The following is a 19,321-nucleotide window of genomic DNA, read 5'->3' on the forward strand; positions in this document are numbered from 1 at the left end:
AAAAACTATGAACACTACGCAATTAACTAAAATTATGCAAAGGGATAAATTCACCAAAGATCTGTTTCGAAGTGTTTTTGCAGCCGACCTGCTACCCAAGAAAGTAAAGTTTTTCCCTTTACTGTATATTGTAAATACTGGCTCTTCAGAAACTGAAGGTGAGCATTGGACTGTTATTTACTTTTCTAGTAACAAAAATACCGAGTTCTTCGATAGTTTCGGAAACCCACCGGACATGTTTCAATTCAACGATTTTGTTGAAAGAAACAGCGTTACCGTAACTTTTAATTCTAAACAACTTCAAGGAAATTCCAGTCGGACATGTGGCGAATTTTGCGTATATTTTTCTCTGTATAGATGCAGAGGTATTAAAATGTATAATATTTGCTTAAAATTTGTAAAAGATAAGAATTTGAACGATAAAATGATATCGGAATTTATGTATAAGAGATTTTTAATAAAGTTTTTTTGATTGAATTTATGTGTTTTTTTTTAAAAATCGCGCGCGAACTTATACCTCACACGCGCACGCGGGGAATTTAAACACGCGCACGCGGTCGGTCCCACGCGTTGGGGGCTTCATCCCCTTAACCTGAAAAAATGTTTGCCTAAGTTGTATGAAATAAGAGGGATGAAATTTGTATTTAAAATTTTTTTATTTTGAATGAGAAACCGTAGTGTCACGGAGTAAAACTCATTCGAGAAAAAAACAACTTAAAACTATACAATTATACATTGAAAATATATATACATTAAATTAAACTTATAAACTATACATTAAACTATGAAATTTTTAACGGAAAAGGGTTGGGCGTGGACCGTTCTTCGGCCACTTCGCCCCCAAGAGGATATGGGAGGAGATAGGGTTACAGAAAGTTATACATTTGAAATTTTATTCCTTAATTTTAAAATGCCCATGCGCGTATGTAGACACCCCATCTGCGGAGGTTTTCCATCGTCTTCCCGAAAACACTGTTAAAAGATAAAATTTTTATTAGTTCACGTGTCAAATAATAGCTTAGCGTAGCGTAGATGCGTACCTATTGTTGGCCAACTTGAAAAAATCTTTCTCAAAGTCGTTCACCGCCTGCTTCCTTTTCTCCGTGTTGAACTCGATAAATGGTTTTAACCGTGCACCCTGCTCGAATGTGAGTATTCGATGGATTTTCCCTAATTTCATTTCCTTTGCGAGGTAAAACTTGAGGTTCCGGTAGTGAAGAACATGGGAGCTAACTTTGGAAGGCTATCCCGTACGTTAATTTTCAGTTTGTTAAACTGTTCAATCGAATACGGTGAAAGCTCATTCGCGTTAATAACTCTACGTTCGGGTGCTAAGGGTAAACAGTTATGTTCTTTGTGCAAACTTTCCGGGTACTCAAGAATGATCCACCTCCAGGATAAAACCCTGGGAATCATCGTCTGGGTGATTGAAGATAATTTCACGAGTGAAATATTGACAGGGTTGAATCCATCGAAATCCTCTCATCGGCATATGGTTACACATTACGGTGCCGTAAAGGTTATTACAGTCTAGGTAGGTATTGTAGGAGCTACGCTCTGCTGGGTGGGATGTTTCGGGAAGATCCTTATTATTTGCTATGGCTAGTCTATGCGTAATTAATGAAACACCCCCTCTTATACCCTTCTCAATAAAGAGATGTATATCAGGATCTTGGAGTAGTTCCAATTTCACTTGGGTCATGTGAAGTGCATTTTGCCAAGCGAAACCGGGACCTGTATATGCCTGCGCGTAATCTAACTTGTAATATTCTAGACACATAGCCCTGAAACTTTTGTTTGAACTATCATATGGGTTTTTCCGTTGACGCCATGTTTCGAAATTCACGTCAAGTTTCAATCTAGTTTGTTTATTTACAAGTTTCCTAGCATAAACAAACATTGCGGCGTCGTCCATTTAATCTCTGTCTGAACTATCATATGGGTTTTCCCATTGACGTCACGATGAGAGCCACGCCATGTTTCGAAAACCGTGCCATGTTTCGAAATTCACGCCAAGTTTCAATCTAGTTTGTTTATTTACACGTTTCCTAGCATAAACAAACATTGCAACCCCAACTATCATCCCATGTCGACACTGAGCATTAGAGTTTCATACAAGCGCTTATCATGATTTCTACTTATTGACATAGGCCGTTTATTTACCATACGAGTTTCTCCATTCCAGTTCACCGACCTCGTTATTTACATTTCTTATCCTTGAAAATGCGAAATAGGTCTATCAATAAAGGGAAATTGGTTTAAGTTGAAATAATTTCTAAAGTTCATATTTAGAAGTATTAAATTCGGATATTCATATTTAGAAGTATTAAATTCGGATATTCATATTTAGAAGTATTAAATTCGGATATTCATATTTAGAAGTATTAAATTCGGATATTCATATTTAGAAGTATTAAATTCGGATATTCATATTTAGAAGTATTAAATTCGGATATTAAGTTGAAATAACTCCTAAAATTTGGAATATGTCTATATATTTAGTTAAATAGTATTTGAAATAGGCTTATATTTAGGTAAATAAAAAAAAGTATTAAATTTGAATAATAATTATTTAAATTCATTTCAATGTATTAAATCTGAATATTTATTATTTAAATTCATTTCAATGTATTACAAGAATTTTTTAGAGTTGCATACACTTAGAGAAACCATTTGCTTACAGAATTGAAAACTTAGGAAAGTGGAATTATTAAAAATATTAACTATCAGCTCGATATTTAAATTTGACACGGCATTAAAATAATGTTCATGTACACGTTCACTCCATTCCGTCATTATACAGTCATGCTGTAATTGTGAAGGATGGTCGATAATGCAGCCGTTGCACGAATTCTTTATTCCCTCAGTTAGTTGCTGTATTACTATCCCCTTAATCGCACTCTCCACACGTTTCGCTTCGGTAATGAATGTCGTCACCTGAATGTGTTTTTCCAATAACTTCTCCCATAGGAATGGTCCTATGGCAAATCCATTCCTAGTTGGGTATTGGATTCCGTAGTTCGCTCCTTGTCCCTGGATCACTTGGCAAATATTTAACATCTTCCTATCCTGATAAGTTACAAGTTGAATTCGCTTGTCCATCGATCCCTCGAAAAAGCACGTGGTGGGTTGAGCGTCGTCCTTCTCGAAAAATCCGTTTATGGAGTCCTTCATTCCGTAAAGTTGCATATATTCCTCCTCGCTTAATACGATCCCAGTTGAACCATCGGTCATTCCTAGTCTAATCCTACAATCCGGCGTTACACTGACTGATTTAGTTGAAGAAATCTCAAACACGTTGGAGTTATCCCTAAATATTCACATTAAATAGAAATATGGTAATCACATAAATAGGATGCGAGCCAAGAATATGGTACTAAGATTTTATGGGGGAAATTATACTTACATTTTTCGGATCTGGATCGGTACTTCAGGGGAGGATGTAAAATGTCTTATCTTTAAACCGTCCTCGTCTTTTATACTTTAATGTCACGTGACTTTCTGACCATGTATTCATGGCGCTCTTTTTAGACCAATCATGTTCATATAGTGAACATGGCGTTTAAACCGCGTGTATGACAAGGGTTATTTACCACGTTGTCGAATATGACGCTTAAGCCTAACATTGACGCCATGATTGATTCACTGACGCCAGACACGTCATTGACGTCATCGCAGGATTGTGAGAAAAATGTTTGATTCACTGGCGCCATAAGAAGAAAAAATGCGGTGGGCGTCCATTGACGCCATATTTACTGGTGCCAGATCATGTGCCAGATTTGGCACATGACGCCATGACCCCAATTCGGTACTTCTCTACTACTGTTAGAGACTATTCAGTGCCGCTGGTCGCACATGATGATATTTCAACTACAGTTTTCATCAATTCTCCGTGGTCGCACTATTAGCGGGTTAAGCACTAATTTGTTCTGGACATGTCTCGAAAGGGTGCTTGTTGTAACTTTTTAAAGCAGTGTTGCCAATGTGTGGGTAATCTCTCACATCGTGGGAAATTCAGGTTTGGTGTTAGGCTCTGTGGGGAAAAGGTAATATTTTTCCCAAATCGATCAAATGTCGGAATTTTCCTGTTAAAGGGTTAATAGTGCAGTTAAAATTAGTGTATTTTCCAAAATTTTGTCTGGTTTAATAATTTCAAGCGACATTTTGAAATAAACTCGGTGATTTTAAGTTTGGCACTGAAAAATAAAGAAAGCATATTTTGAGAATTTTTAAGTTTTATAGCATTTTGGAGCATTTGTACATATTGTCAAGTACATATTGAAAGTTTTGGTCATGGGTAAACAGACCGCTCATTCAGTTTTCTATTGTTTTAAAGCTTTTTTTGACACGTTATCTCTCAAAAGTAATTAATGTAATGATAAAATGTTTTGGGGGAATGGAATTGTGCCCGAAAACCCGAGATATGTAAATTTTTGAAATTGACTACCTGTAAAATAAGTTATTCCAACGGAAAACGCTAATGGAAGGTTGTTTTTTCTTAAGCATGCCTTTAAGTTTCAATTAAAAGGAAAAATTAATATATGAACCTTAAGTCAAGTGATAACCTCAGTCATATCGATACTTTTTTAAGTCTTGATTCTAATCAAGACATTTTTGATTAATATCTGCAACTTCAGTCTTAATTCTTTATTAATTTATTTTAATGTTGAAACCGGGGTTGATTTTAGCCATTAATTCATCGCGTATTCCCTCATACCATAGAATCGGCATTATTATTTAATTTCCGATTCCCTCATACCATAGAATCGGCATTATTAATTAATTCCCGATGGGGGTTGACCAGAAATGTACCAGATGTTCCCACGCAGATCATTCTTAAAGACTGTTTTAATGCCATTGTTCCAACAACATTTAAATACTTTCATGTTCAACATGAATGACTTTAAAGTACGTCTTATTCTGGCAGTTGGTGAAATAGGCAATTTATGGTAAACGCGACTATAAATAAACCAACTACCTATAATTTGGGAAAGGTAGCAATGTTTTGGTGGAAAAACATCCAATTGGCAATTTAGTAATATCGTTCTAAACGGGGCAATTTGATAATAATTTGAAAGCAATAACAGGCGCAAGTTTAGTGCAACATCCCTACTTTGGTACTGTTAGAGATTTTCTTTTTTGTGTATTTTTGAAAAAGCTGGCATAAGCTACTTTAAGGTCCGCCCTCGTATTGACTTCTAGTTGGTTTCTGACTTTGGTATTGAAAAATTGTAGGGTAGAATATTAGGTACCGTGTTAGGGCAGGCAATGGAACTGTTTAGCTTTAGCATTAAGCATTGGAAATAACTATTTATTTATACTTATGAAATGATTCGTGAAATTACGTGTTGTCAGCTATTTAGGTCTTGAGTACAGTAATGTAATTACTATAAAAATTATGGTCAATAATTTTATTCAAGAAAAGAGTTCTTTAATGAATGATTATAACATTATCTGGAATTTTGAAGTTAAATTTTGTTTAATAATTTCTCGTGAATCATTAAAGAATTAAATTACATTACGAATATTTAGTTTTTTGAGTATTTTAAAAGCTTTAAACACGTATGATGATGTTCTGTTAATGCACTAAAGATTTAATTTATGTACACTTTTGGTTTGGTATAGCTGCATTTATTTACAGCCTTTAATTTGGACTTAAATTCCCATGGTTGATTTGTTATTATAAATTGTATTATTAAATTTTTTTTCTAGTATTATTTTTTGTTTTCCATGTTTAAGCTAATAGTTGCGTATTTTATAAGGTTTTATTCGTAGCTTCCGAAGGAAAATTTAATTTTTGTCTCCAGAATGGTTTTTAAAATAATTAGTGATTTGTTCTCGTAAAATTTTCAATTCAGTGGTAAATGTAAGTTTCACTATGCAATCATTGAATAGATTAACGAAATTTTCAAAGACAATCATGTGTGAAGGATGGTCTTAAAAGTCCAACATTAATGTTGAATGCCTATAATAATTTTGATAATCTCTCAAGTGAAAGATTCCATTTTTAAAAAGTGTTTATATACATTTAATCCTAGGACTTTCAAATTGGGAATTTATAATAGCCTAGTTGCCAGAAAAACAGTAATTTTTTGTCTCCTATAAAGGGGGGGAAGGGTGTCTTTGTTAAATCACCTTTAACATTTTTAAAGATGCTTTTTAAAAGCGTACTGATATGTTGATGTAAAATATGGGTTTTTTCAGATGCCCTTTAATTGTTAGTGATAATTCTAATTCATTTCACAAACATTTTTCGTATTCATTATTATTGCATGATAGCGTTAGTGGTTAATGAGTGAGTGTCATTAATTGACATCTTTAATTACCGATTTCATCGTGTTTGTTTTGTATGTCAAACCTTCATTGCGATGGTTTTAATTACGAAGTTTCAATGCAAATTGAATTGCGATGGTTTAATTTATGAAGTTTCAATGCAAATTTTATTGCGATGGTTTTAATTACGAAGTTTCAATGCACATTGATTTACGATGGTTTTAATACGAAATTTTAATGCACTGGTGAATTGATAGTCCACGGTGATGAAAGATTAACGAGTGAAGTAATTGAGGTTTGATCGGGTGGTGAAGGAGGGGTATTTGGGGTATTTCACCACCCTCGGCCACGGGGTAGTCAGTTCCTGTAGGGTAGGCATTCTGACAAGTCCCTTATTCCCTCAAAACTTTGTCGCCCAGAAGCTAGGCGAACAGAAGTGAGCTAAACTTCCAACAGTACATATACAGCCGTTATTAGGCAACCTTTGTTTGAAGAAGTAATTTTGCGAATCCTTTTACGAGCTTATATTTTGTTTGTGGACAGCTTGCCAAGTCGTATAGGAGTTATATAGCGAAGTTGAAGAATGTGTTATTTACAATTTATATAGTTTAAGCCAATACAAAGGTTATTTCTTTGTATACCTTTGTTGTTCTTAATCCAAAGTCACTTTCACTCTTTGAACAAGCCAATCCAAAGTGTCTGTTATTTCAGTAGAAAAATTTAATATGGATATTTCTTGATAATCTGTCGTAAGTCTTGTGCTTTTTTTCTTTCAGCTCTGGAAGTTTTATAGGGTATCGCATTTTTTAACTGTACAGTTTTAGTATTTTATTTTACTCGTGTTGCCGATGATGAAATATATTTCTTTCTGTTGGCATGTGTTGATACGATATGCATGTATTTGTAGGAAATTCCTGATTAAATTGCATGTTTTAAAGTTGAAAATATCCAATATTTTTAGGATTTAAGTCGAAAGAGTGTTTCAAGGTTATATCAGTTGTGTAATTGAGAGGGGAGTCTGTAGTAAAACATTATAATTTACAGGCTATTATATGTTAATTAAATATAAAATTTTAAAAATTAGTCACGCAGCTCTTAGCTTAAACTTAAGGAACACTGCTGTTTTATAATCATAATTTTGTGCATGGTTAGCAAAGGGACAATAAAATGGTTATTAAATTTAAAATATTTTACAAAATGTATTTGCAAATTTTACCCCTGTTGAATTTTAAGAAACGCCGCCTGTCACGCAGACAGGTTACCCTAGCTGTTTAGAAACACTAAGAGAATATGCAAAACTTAATGGAATATTTTGGTTTTAAAAAATGGTTTAGTAGTTGTCTTATTTATGGGCGCAATGCCTATATTTTTTGGCAACCACAAAAGTGAAAAATTCTTTCACACTTCAAAAATAAATACACAAATAAGAGCCAACACCATCAATTTGAAATAGTTTTAAGTAATATTGACTTAGTCTGTTTGATATTTACCTCAGAATTTTCTTAAACACAATTTAGAGTCAGTGCTACCCAAAAAAGGCACAGAGACAACCCAATAATGCCAACTTTAATAAATTTTTGTTTAAATTGACTTACGTTTTGTTTGATAACTCTAATAATTTCAGAATCTTACATTTAGCATAAACCAAAATAAAATTAATTTAAAATAATCGACTTATGTCTTTAAAAGAACACTTCAGAGAACTAGAGCTACGTTCGTATCTACAAAATTATAAAAATATGGTAGACATCTGATGAACAGCAATGGTTTATCATGTTTATTATACAGTCCTTTAAATTAAAAAATAAGCCATGCAAAGTGCCGTTAAATAAAATATTAAGAGACACCGACCTATCATTATTATATTGACGCCATTTATGAACGTACGATTCATCGTTTGGATAATTACTGTTTCTACTATAAAGTAGAACTTAGAACAGCTTATTAAAATACTCAAGGTCCCAAAGATTAATTGTTGTCATAAATTATTAATCCACCAGTAAGATTGTTAAATTATTTATTTTAATAATGATGGGAAAGGCGGGTTATTATTTCAGCAGAATAATCTACAGGCTACAGTGGGGCCTCAGGACTGGCTATAAATTGTTGTTTTGGCCGAGGCTTAGTATAATCTAGCGAAATCGTTGAATTTATAAATCATCCGCTAAATCCTCATTTAAATAATTTTGTATTAAATTATAATAAAGTTTTACTTACGAAAAATATTGAAAACAGACCTAAGTAGAAAACCTTATTTTCACGAAGCTTAAAAATGGCATTTAAAGCGTCTAAAATCTTATATTCGATTTTTTTAAGGATTTTTGTTTTTCGAAAGAAAGTTTTCGCTTGTAATTAAAAGCAGTCTTTTGGGTGTTAAAATTAATGTTCGAACTTCGTCTTGATATATTTCCCAGCTTTAATAATTTCTGCACAATTTAGTGTAGATTAGAAAGTTCCTTTTCATATTCAAAACACACGTGCGCAATTACTATTATAAGATAAAAGAGAAGATTTGAAGTGACGAAACGTGCAGTTATTTTGAAGAACAGAGGAGGTTTGTGTAGCTTCGAAAAATTCCATTTCGACTCATGACGTATTTAATTTTCCTCTTTCAAGCAAATTAGTAGAAGATTATCTCGGTTATGAAAACGGCTACAGTTCCTGACAATAGCATGAGAAGAAAGTAGAAAGGAACGCCGACGCTTCTCTAGTCCAAGTCAGCCACGCTTTTCAGCGGTTTTTGCCACTTGATCTGTTCAGTGAAGTAATTCTTCTGAAATTCCAGATATTTGAAAACTTGCGTTTCGAAAAAGGGTGCCATGCTGCAATAAAAATTCTGTCAGACCCATTTATCAGTTTACCATAAAATTTTTTTACGACCTCAGTTGGATGGACTCGTGCAGTTGAGGACTGCTTCTCACCCAAGAGGTGTTGAACTTGGTGTGTACGTAGTCGAAGGCAACTTCTTGTTCCGAGAAGTAAATCCTTCCTATGGTGTATGTAGTATTCCAACCAATAATACGAGTATTCGACCGTTATTATCATTGCTTTCTTTCCAGAAATAATTGGAATGTAACGATCATAGACAGTGTACACGAATTCGTTGTAAAGTTTCTTCTTATCGAGTGGGAGGGCTTTGAGCCATTCGTTAACAACAGGGTCCTGGGCTTCCTGTAAATGCGCAAGAATGATGTCAGAAAAATTGAGGAACTTAACACTCGGAAGGATATTTACCAAAACTTGGAGGTGTTCGTATGTTTTCATGGTCATTAGTGATGGAACTCCCGATTTGATCAAGTCCGAGAGACTATCGATGCTATCATAGCTTTCTGTCGTGAACTCCGTCCGCAAATAACAACCCAAGAAGAACAGAATGAAAGTCACTGCGATCAGCCACGACGCAGCGAGCAAACGACAAGTAATGTGGGGCAAAATGGAGGGAATCGCTATAGGGAACAAAATTATCCCGTACGCATCATGTGTGATTAAAGCGGCAGCCTTCCCTCTCGTTGTGGGGACATAATATTTGGAAATTTATTCCGTCAAACTAAACTGGTTCGCGCAAGGGTGGATTGCTCTTGAATGCTAGCAAGCTCTTAATCTCTTACGTTCGGCGCACAAGAGCGACGCGTTCTCCCAGACATTTTCCAGGGTTTTTAGGGCCAGTTTCTTGACAACCTTCTTGAAGGGCACCGATTTGTATTTGTTGGTTACCATGGAGTGAACGACGAGCAAAAGTGACAGAAGGACCAAAGTGAACACAATTATAATCACCACCTAATTGAACCGAGAATGTAATTCAATTAACTGGGTGGTGAGTGGAATGTAATTGAGCGAAATTTACTGGAGTGTCCATATTCAAGAACGACAAGGAAGTGGACGTGACTCTCTTCGGGGCCGCAGAAAGGACAATCGGGTTGGTTGTTCTATAGGGAGAAGACGGAGTGAAATATTTCAGTCGGTTATCGAAAAATGAGCGTGGCATGTCTACCGTGAAGATATGAAATTTCTAAAACCATCGTAAGGACTAAATATTCATAATTTGTAATTTGGTAATTAATGAAAGTGTTTTAATCACTTACTTTGAAAATATTATGTGTAGGTTCAGTATAAAGATCAGAAGTGGAAACAGGATACCACTTGACCCTTAAAAATTAATCGACAACATGAATTACAATATGACCTTAATATAACTTTATAAATGTTCATATAGATGACTGATATTCGTTTCTGAGAGATTTGTTAAGATTACAGTTTGAGTTCTTTGCTTTTTTAAAGTATTCCTCGTAGCGCGTATATTTTGGTCTAAATCACTACTCAACGGTCTCAACCGCCGAATCGATCAAATAAGAGCATTCCACTTTTCGCAGAAACGTTTTGTCAAACGAGCGATCAAGGAGTCGCGCCTCAAGGCGATTCATTTTCGCTCCCTCAAATCAATAGTCGTCAAATAAAGTTTCAAATATGAAATTTACTTCATGTTCAGGGATCGTTCTAAATAATCCGCCATGATTGTGTTCTCAGTTTCTTTGCCTTTAACTTCCCACATTAACTGACATGAAATTAAAATGAAAATGTCATCAAGAAAAGGATTTCTATTTCTGAGACACAGATTTATTTTCGCTTGAACACCGCGTCAACGAGTGTTTATAAACTCACAAAAGGTGTCGCGTATTCAATTGCAGTCTCATTGACGAACCTATAATAAATGACGCGTTTTTAATAATCAAGCATAAATAACATTAAGTTTTAAAAATTCTAATTATATACCTGTATTTAAAATATCTATTATTTCCCAGAAATTTCATTTCATTTAGTTCCATTTTGGGGTCCGCAGGTTTATTCGAGCATCTAAAATCCGGAATCTTCAAAGACTAAAGTGTTGTTGATGGATTTTCGATTGTTAATTTTTAAATACATTGTTATTAGTACTTACAGAGAAAAATTTAACAGAATAATATGAATATTTTGTACTTGCAGTTGAATTGTATATTAAAATCTGGGTTGTTTTCGCAATTAGCCCTGCACACGGACATTATTTAATGCTTCTGGATCCAACCGAGCTTTCTGTTTTTTAGCTATAAGCGTAATGACGAAATTGAACGAAATCTTGAAGCCTGACTCAACTTAGAACTTAAAAGGAGTTATATAAATCCTTTTGCGTGACGTACGGGAATATTTACCCTTTCTAAGACTGAATTCTGCTATAAACCGACTCGCATTTCTTACCAACCATCTAAAGACCATTACCTTAGATCGGTTTTTCAACAAACTTTTATTAACTCCAGACTATTATTCTCGTAATGCATTTCGTGAAAAAGTAATAAGTTTTGGCCTCAACAAATATGAGGTTTTAAAGGGAGAGTGCAACGGAAAATATTTTTTTAATAATAATAACAATAATATTTTTTTCTTTTTGTGTTGAATATACACAATAAGAGTTGGCAAAGTCGTTACCGACTTTTAGGAAGTTCAAATACGCCACACCCCCACGCTACTAGCGTACGGTCACACCAAGTACAGTTTAGTCTAAACGTATCCCCAGTAGCACAAGCCTTCCGCATAACAGTCGGTTAAAGGTCGAATAGTCGGTTTACGGTCCAGTCGGCTGTACCATGCTTATTCCGACACTTTTCCGACTCATGAAGCCGACTACTTCTTTTAGTTGGCAATGCCGACATCTATCTGACAGTTGGAATTGAGATGGTTTAAAGTAGGCTTGCCTACCGTCTAGAAAATTCCAACTTATTTTTTGCCAATTGATTACCGACTTTCTCACGCTAGTCGGTATGGTGACGTTTTAGAAGAGTAAATTTAAAAGCAAAGTTATTCTTAGGCCGTTTAGTAACCGACATTTATCCGACAGTTGGAACTGTGGTGGTTTGAATTAGGCTTGGCTACCGTCTAGAAAATTCCAACACATTTTTTGCCAATTGATTACCAACTCCCTCGCGCTAGTCGGTATTGTGACGTTTAAGAAGAGTAAATTTAAAAGCAAAGTTATTCTTAGGCCGTTTAGTAACCGACATTTATCCGACAGTTGGAACTGTGGTGGTTTGAAGTAGGCTTGCCTACCGTCTAGAAATTTCCAACACATTTTTTGCCAATTGATTGTTGGTGGGCCTTCTTTTTCCGTGGGACGGTTTTTTTGACTTTTACTATTCCGCATATGCCTCCAAAATTTTTTTTCTTATATATTTAACTTATACTGTATTTCGACCCACAAGCAGAAGTTGATAATACTATATTTTTGGCAACACTAGAAATATAACGTTACAAAAAACTGCAAAGCAAGAAAACGCATCTGATTTTCTAGTTTGAATTTTCCCTCCTGTAATTTCTCGGGTCAGGTGACACGCCTCTGTTCTATTGGCGTAACTAAGGTAACGCCATGCACGTCATTATCGAAGAGGGCGCTGCTAGTGCGAAAGAAAGTCAGCCTTTCCAGTATCTCTGACGCGGCTGGGTCGTTAGAATGTATAAGCGATATTTTTGTGGTTGAAAACTATTAGTTCTAGGCTTGCTAACTTTTAATTTCATCGCTAAGGTTCTTTGTCACACTATATAATCTAGAAACGTCTTCGTTTGTCACGTAAGGTGTGAATTTTGTTATTGAATTATCAATTTATCTACCTCTTAGATTCAGTTTTATGCATAAGCCTATGCTTTTTACCTAGCTTCTCATCTGCAGGGAACCACACCCCTATAAAGCGAAACCAAAACTTAAACGTTTTCGTATACCTTCAGTTTCTTTGTTTTAAAATAACAGAAGCAAGTGTTTTGGGGCGCTTGGAGTTCAAAAACCTTATATATTAAGTATTTTAAAGATTTTTGGTTGTGAAAATTATACTGAATTCCAAAATAGATCTCAATATGTTTTAGTTACAGAATTTTTATGCGGTTTCAAACATTTTAAGAGAAAAATGTGTGAAATAATACCCTTTAGAATTGTATGTTTTCTTTTTTCTTAAATAAATGTGTAAGTGTATATTTTTCATTAAGATTTTTGTAATTTAATAGATAGCAACTGGCCACATCGAAGATATTAACAATGAATAATAATAAATGCTTTAATTGATATAAATATTATATTCGCCCTGAAAAATTTTACTTTTTGTTAAAACCAATTAGCTAGGCAGCTAATATTTCCATTCGACTAGTCGTGTAATATCGAATACATTGTTTAATATTTGAAATTGTTATAATTGATGCTCAACCTGTATGTTACTTGAAATATTCAAAGTACAAATTCTAAAGCGATTTTCATAGAAAATGTAATAATGAAATTTCAATACTAGGTATCAGTATCCTTTACTATAAGCGAATGAAGCCTCGAGTTAAGGCTTGATCGTCGCAAAACCGTTGGGCCTCGAGTTAAGGTTTGATCATCGCAAAAGCGTCGGACCTCTTGCTGACAGGCGGTTAAGTCGACTCTCAAACGTGTTGGATGAGAGTCGTATTTCATTCGTGTCGTGTAAACCAGTGGGCCGTCGTCCCACCGGGCGGACATTTCGATTCTCAAACCCTTACTCTACCTGCACTTTACCGACGATTTACCGTTCCTATACTAAAAAGCCGCGAAATCGTCGGATTGAGCGCGGCTTTTGGTAGGCATAATGACGCCGACATATAGTCGGCCAACAGTCGTTATATAGTCGCTTCATAACAGTCGGAAAACCGGCGGGCCGTCGTGCCGCCGGGCAGACATTTCGACTCTCAAACCCTTACTCTACCAGCCCTTTACCGACGATTTACCGTTCCTATACTAAAAAGCCGCGAAATCGTCGGATTGAGCGCGGTTTTAGGTAGGCATAATGACGCCGACATATAGACGGCCAACAGTCGTTTTATAGTAGCCTCAAAACAGTAGGAAAACTGGCGGGCCGTCGTCCCTCCAGGCGGACATTTCGACTTTCAAACCATTACTCTCCCGACTTATTAGTGACTTTTTACCAACTCGTCGGTAACAGACAAAGCCGACCATGTAGGCCCTACGTCGGCAGTGCTACTAGGGATGGTGCGGGATTGTCGGCTATAATAATTTATTGGACCTGTCTTTCTACAGCCAAGACTAATGGTGAGGCATATTTGAACTTCCTACAAAATGATTTACCAGACCTACTGGACGACCTACCATTAAGATTGCATCAACGAATGTGGTTCATGCACGACGGAATGCCACCACATTTCAGTCGTCAAGTTAGAGCCCGTCTTGATGCCACGTTCCCCGGAAGGTGAGTAGGTCGAGGTGGACCTGTTGAGTGGCCAGCTAGATCTCCGGATTTAAATCCGTGCGATTTTTTTCTTTGGGGACATCTCAAAGACTTGATCTACCGCACCGAAGTCAGTGATGTCCAAGACCTGAGACAACGCATAATTGACGGATGTGAGAGTATCCGAAACACGCCTGACATGTATCACCGTGTTCGAGAATCCTTTACAAGACGTGCCCAAGTTTGCATAAACGTTAATGGTGAACACTTTGAACAATTCTTGTAAACAGCATTTCAAGCTCTCTGCACATCCTGTTTTAATAAGAATTAAATGTACCTGTGTTGAAGGTACCTGTGTTAATAACAATTAAAAGTACCTGTGTTAATGACCATTAAAACAACCTGTGTTAATGAAATGTAAACATGTTTCTTAGCGACAGCACACTTCTACACACAATCGTCCCCTTCTGTTTCCAAACTTTTAGTCTCTCATTTCTTTCGGTTGGCTTATGCAGTTGAGCGTTTTATCGAAAACAAGATGAGCAAGTCATAACACAAGATTCACAATTTTGTTGATTTTGGGGCTACTTTTGAAAGCTCATAACTCTGAAAAGGCGTAATTTAGGTACATGGTTCTTTGGAATATTTCACTCGGAGTGACTCCAAGAACACGCTACCTAAATTTGGCCAGACTTTTCAAAAACACCCTGTTTATCCATTGAGAACGTTTGTGATGAGGCTAAATCACCTAACTCATTTTAATCGGTTAATAAGACAAAGCAGGTTTACAAATAATAAAAACAGTAGCATCGTGCCCACGAGTTCATCGAGAATCTTTACTCTCGTTTGCATAGATTCACATTATACCAATTTTGTGATCAGATCTTAGGCAAGCTCTAATCTAATCTTCATCAGGGTTAATATTCATGGCTAATCTAATCACAACCTCAGTCTAAACCTACGCTATGAAACATGGAGCAGAGTAATTTGAGGGTTTTTTTTTCAAGTTAATCAGATCAATGATAGTTGATAACTAGGTTTTATGAAATGACCATTTAACCCACATAACTCTTAATTATATCTTTGTTATAATTATGAGCCCATGAGCGCCTTAGAAAAAAGCCAACATTTCCATGAAAACACGATCGACGAACCATCAGTTTTCCTAAGACACGCAAAAACAAAGCTAGGAATTATTATTCTACAATATATTTAAAAAAGGTTTTCCAAGATAGTACGTACGTTAGATGGAAGTACAATAGTATAGAAATATTGCAACTAGTAAGTTTAATGAATTTGACATCAGTTATTTTAACTTTTAAAGTAAATTAATGAAACGCGTCGTTCAGAATTATTCTATTACGCATTGAATTACGTTTCTGACAGTGTAGTATCTTCAAAGCAGGTGTGATATTGGAAATAAGTAAGTATATTCATAGTATAGTGGAATATTTGAAGTTTGGAGAATATTCCATATATTGTGTAATTTAGAAGTATCCAGTAATATTTAGAACTATCCCGTAATTGATTCTGCAGCCGATGAGTGCTGTCGCAAGTTTTTCTGCTCCGATAACCCTAGGCCTAGGCTTAGGTAGTCCATTTTAGATTTTTTAAATCTTTTATAATTGCTTGACTAAGTTTTTACGTATTACTATACTTTAAATACATTTTTTTTACGCAACGTGAACGAGTCGCGATTTTTAGCGTGGATTATATTAATAACGATGGTGAAAATGCCAAAACATTGCAGTGATAAGTGCCAGTTTAACGGAGGAAGTCAAAAACATGGGACAATGATCCATTGTGGTATGTGCGATAAATGGTTTCACCTATTATGTGAAAACCTTAAGGAGGCCCTCGGTGGATCATTTTGGATGTGCTCAGCCTGCATTACAACCTTAATTTCCCTTAAACAATTTGCATCAGACTATAATAAAATTAAAGCAACCATAGATGAAACTCTTCAATCCATGTCCAAGCAGATATCAAGTCTAGCCTCGGACCTAGCGGACCAAGAAGTAATGATCAAAGAATTTACTGAAGACAATGTACATTTCAATACCAACCAGGTTATGAGTCAACAATTAGATTCTCTTGAGACTGAATTTACAGACTTCAGGGAATCGATTACGGCAAACGTTAAACCACTTGAAGCTAAATATGCGACGATACCACAATTAAATTTAGATGCAGGAGAGAATGCAGAAAGTGACGTTCAATTTATAGCAGCATCAACAATTCAGAAGACGAATAAATTATCAGCAATTACTAATCAAACTTTTAAAAAGAAGCCATATACAGATTTGTTTCAACAAGTACATAGGCGACAAAAGAAAACCAATACTCAGGTCACACGATCGAACCAAAGGAATAATGAAGGACCTCGAAGTCAAACAACGCTGCATGACAAGAGATTCGTGGGCAAAATGCCGGTAGGGAAAATTGAAACATCAAGATTTAAAAATGTGCTTAATCTACACGATTACTTCATCGGAAATTGTTCAAAAACGACAACATTAGGCCTAATGAAAAAATACATCGACCATGCACCATGGCAGCCCCCACTATAACCCCTCAGACATGCATCGAATCATCCCAGACGAACACGGTCACTCACCAGCTTCGCTCTTCCTTAATCGCGAACTGCGCAGTCGATTGGATCTTCTAAGACCAACATCCAGGAATCATCACGAAACCTCAACAAGGCCTCGCTTAAACGATGAATGGCAAGTTGGAGACGCCGTATGGACTCGAAATTATGGCCTTGGAGACAAATGGATCAAAGGCACCATCATCGACAAAATCGGCACGACCATGCTAGAAATTCAAACGGCGAAAGGGAACGTTCGACGCCACGTCACTCAGACCAGAAAATGTCACACCTCTCGATCGAATTGGACAAGTACCTTGGCAAGTCATGGCAACATAACAGACCTAGAAGAAACTACGACCACAGAAAACGACCTAGACAACCAAATCAATCCTGAAGCCACAGTTGCAGAAACAGTCACAAGAGGGAGGGAAATGAACTGAACTTAACTATATTAAGCATAAAAACGCTAGTCGTTAACTCGCTGCGTTATCAGTAAAAAACATCTACATATTGTATAAAAAGACTGGTTGTCCATGTAAAGGTATCCAGTTCGTTAATAGCCATGTAATACGATAGTTCTACTTTAAATCTCCATGTACATACGACGCGCAATAATTAGTTTGTAAATAAACGATTTTAGAACTTAAATACTACGCTTAATCACTCCTAACCTACTTCGGACATAAAAGGTAACTAATCGTGACTGTGCATAAACAAACCCCCTTTTCAAATATATGATCACAGCTAATTAAGAAAATTCCAATTTTGAACCGACCGTTCTGATTATTCATGGTCAAGCCAAAATATCGTGGAGCTTGGTAATTAACAGCAGCTTAGATTACGAGATTTAATCCAAACACAGTAAACACTACTAAAAGGGCAAGAAATAAGCACAGAACACAGGACATTGTCCAATTAAATTTGAATATATCCCATATTTTTTTTTAAAAATTTAAGGGGTCACTGGACATTTTGACCAATAAATATTTCCGAAGTTGAGATAGTTTGACTATTAAGTTTCAGCAGTATTTCTAAATAATCAGTAGGACAGTGTCCGATATATTTTCCAGTCAAAGGAGGGGTCACTGGGCACACGTCATATAACAATTTTACCTTATTTCCGGCCCTGCTACTAAACCAATGGGAAAGTTGTAATATTGAAGTGATGACTTAATTCATAAAACTCAGAACATTTATGTTTTCCTTTAAACCTAAGTTAAAGTTAGCTGGAATTTACTAATTCGTCATATCAACAAAAAGATAGGTAGAAACACCTTATATGGAATTTTCTAGGTATCTGGATAAAAGCTTTCATTTTCACTTTTTGTGGAACTTAAAGGGTTCTCAATTGTATAAGTTTAAAGTTCTTGCAAAATATTAAAGATACAAGGAAATTGATGACACTTTCTCGATAAAAATGGACCCCGATGGTTACGAAAATCGCATTTATTTTCTCCAAAAACTAATATTTAAAAAGTTGAACATTTTCAGATATTCGGAAAATTCGCGTTTTAAAGCACGTGGTTGGACCTACGCCTTCAAATTTTGTATTATTTGATGGGGAACTAAAATATGTATCTTAGTGTCAATTATCTATTCTCTGTGATCAACGGTTTTTGAATTATTGAGATTTTACTGAAAAAAAAACACCGGACAAAGACTTTTGGAAAAGAGTGTACTTCTAGATGTTATATTGATTTTGCCAAATAATTGGACAACAGGTATTGCATTTTAGAACTTGAATAATTTAATAACATTTTAGATTTGAAAATGCAAATTTTGTTTATATCTATCATTATCAAGTGATTCACATTTAGTTTTTGCCATTTTCCAAGTTGCAAGCGGCAACTGCAAAGGCAATTTTCACGTACGAGTCAAACTATTCTATTAAGTTTGTTGACGAAACGAAAACTATAACTACATCATTGACAATTTTAATTACGGTAATTCAAATTAGTCTTATTTCGAGTGCTAATTAAGTTCACAATAGAGTGCAAATGTTTTACATCATAAATGCATTAATACCCCATATAAGTTAGGGTCGATTATAAGTTATGTAATAATGTAAGACGTGTATTGCAATTAGATGCTCAAAATGTGTGCGTGTGTTTTTTTTGTATTATCGAAAATTTCGAGTTTGTTTCGTGACATATAGTTAAATTTTAGTGTTGAATCAAAGTGGTTGAAGATTCTTTCGGTGATGACGACGGCTACTTTTCCCAACAACAGCACGAAGAGAAAG

At 35.6% G+C, this 19,321-nt stretch overlaps 1 protein-coding gene across 1 annotated transcript; it reads right to left on the reverse strand.

Moving 5' to 3' along the window:
• Nucleotides 1–9,858: 9,858 nt before the first annotated feature.
• Nucleotides 9,859–10,285, reverse strand: LOC149664021 (uncharacterized). The gene is made up of 2 exons (XM_089842124.1): nt 10,118–10,285; nt 9,859–10,050 (listed from the first exon to the last, which is right to left on the reverse strand). The coding sequence occupies exons 1-2, from the start codon at nt 10,256–10,258 to the stop codon at nt 9,859–9,861; spliced, it is 333 nt and encodes a 110-aa protein (XP_089698250.1). The 5' UTR covers nt 10,259–10,285.
• Nucleotides 10,286–19,321: the final 9,036 nt, after the last annotated feature.

The sequence above is a fragment of the Phalangium opilio genome, unplaced genomic scaffold (assembly GCF_054372755.1).
Source record: "Phalangium opilio isolate 3A_F unplaced genomic scaffold, DU_Popi_V2 ptg000061l_1, whole genome shotgun sequence".
Lineage (NCBI taxonomy): Eukaryota > Metazoa > Arthropoda > Arachnida > Opiliones > Phalangiidae > Phalangium > Phalangium opilio.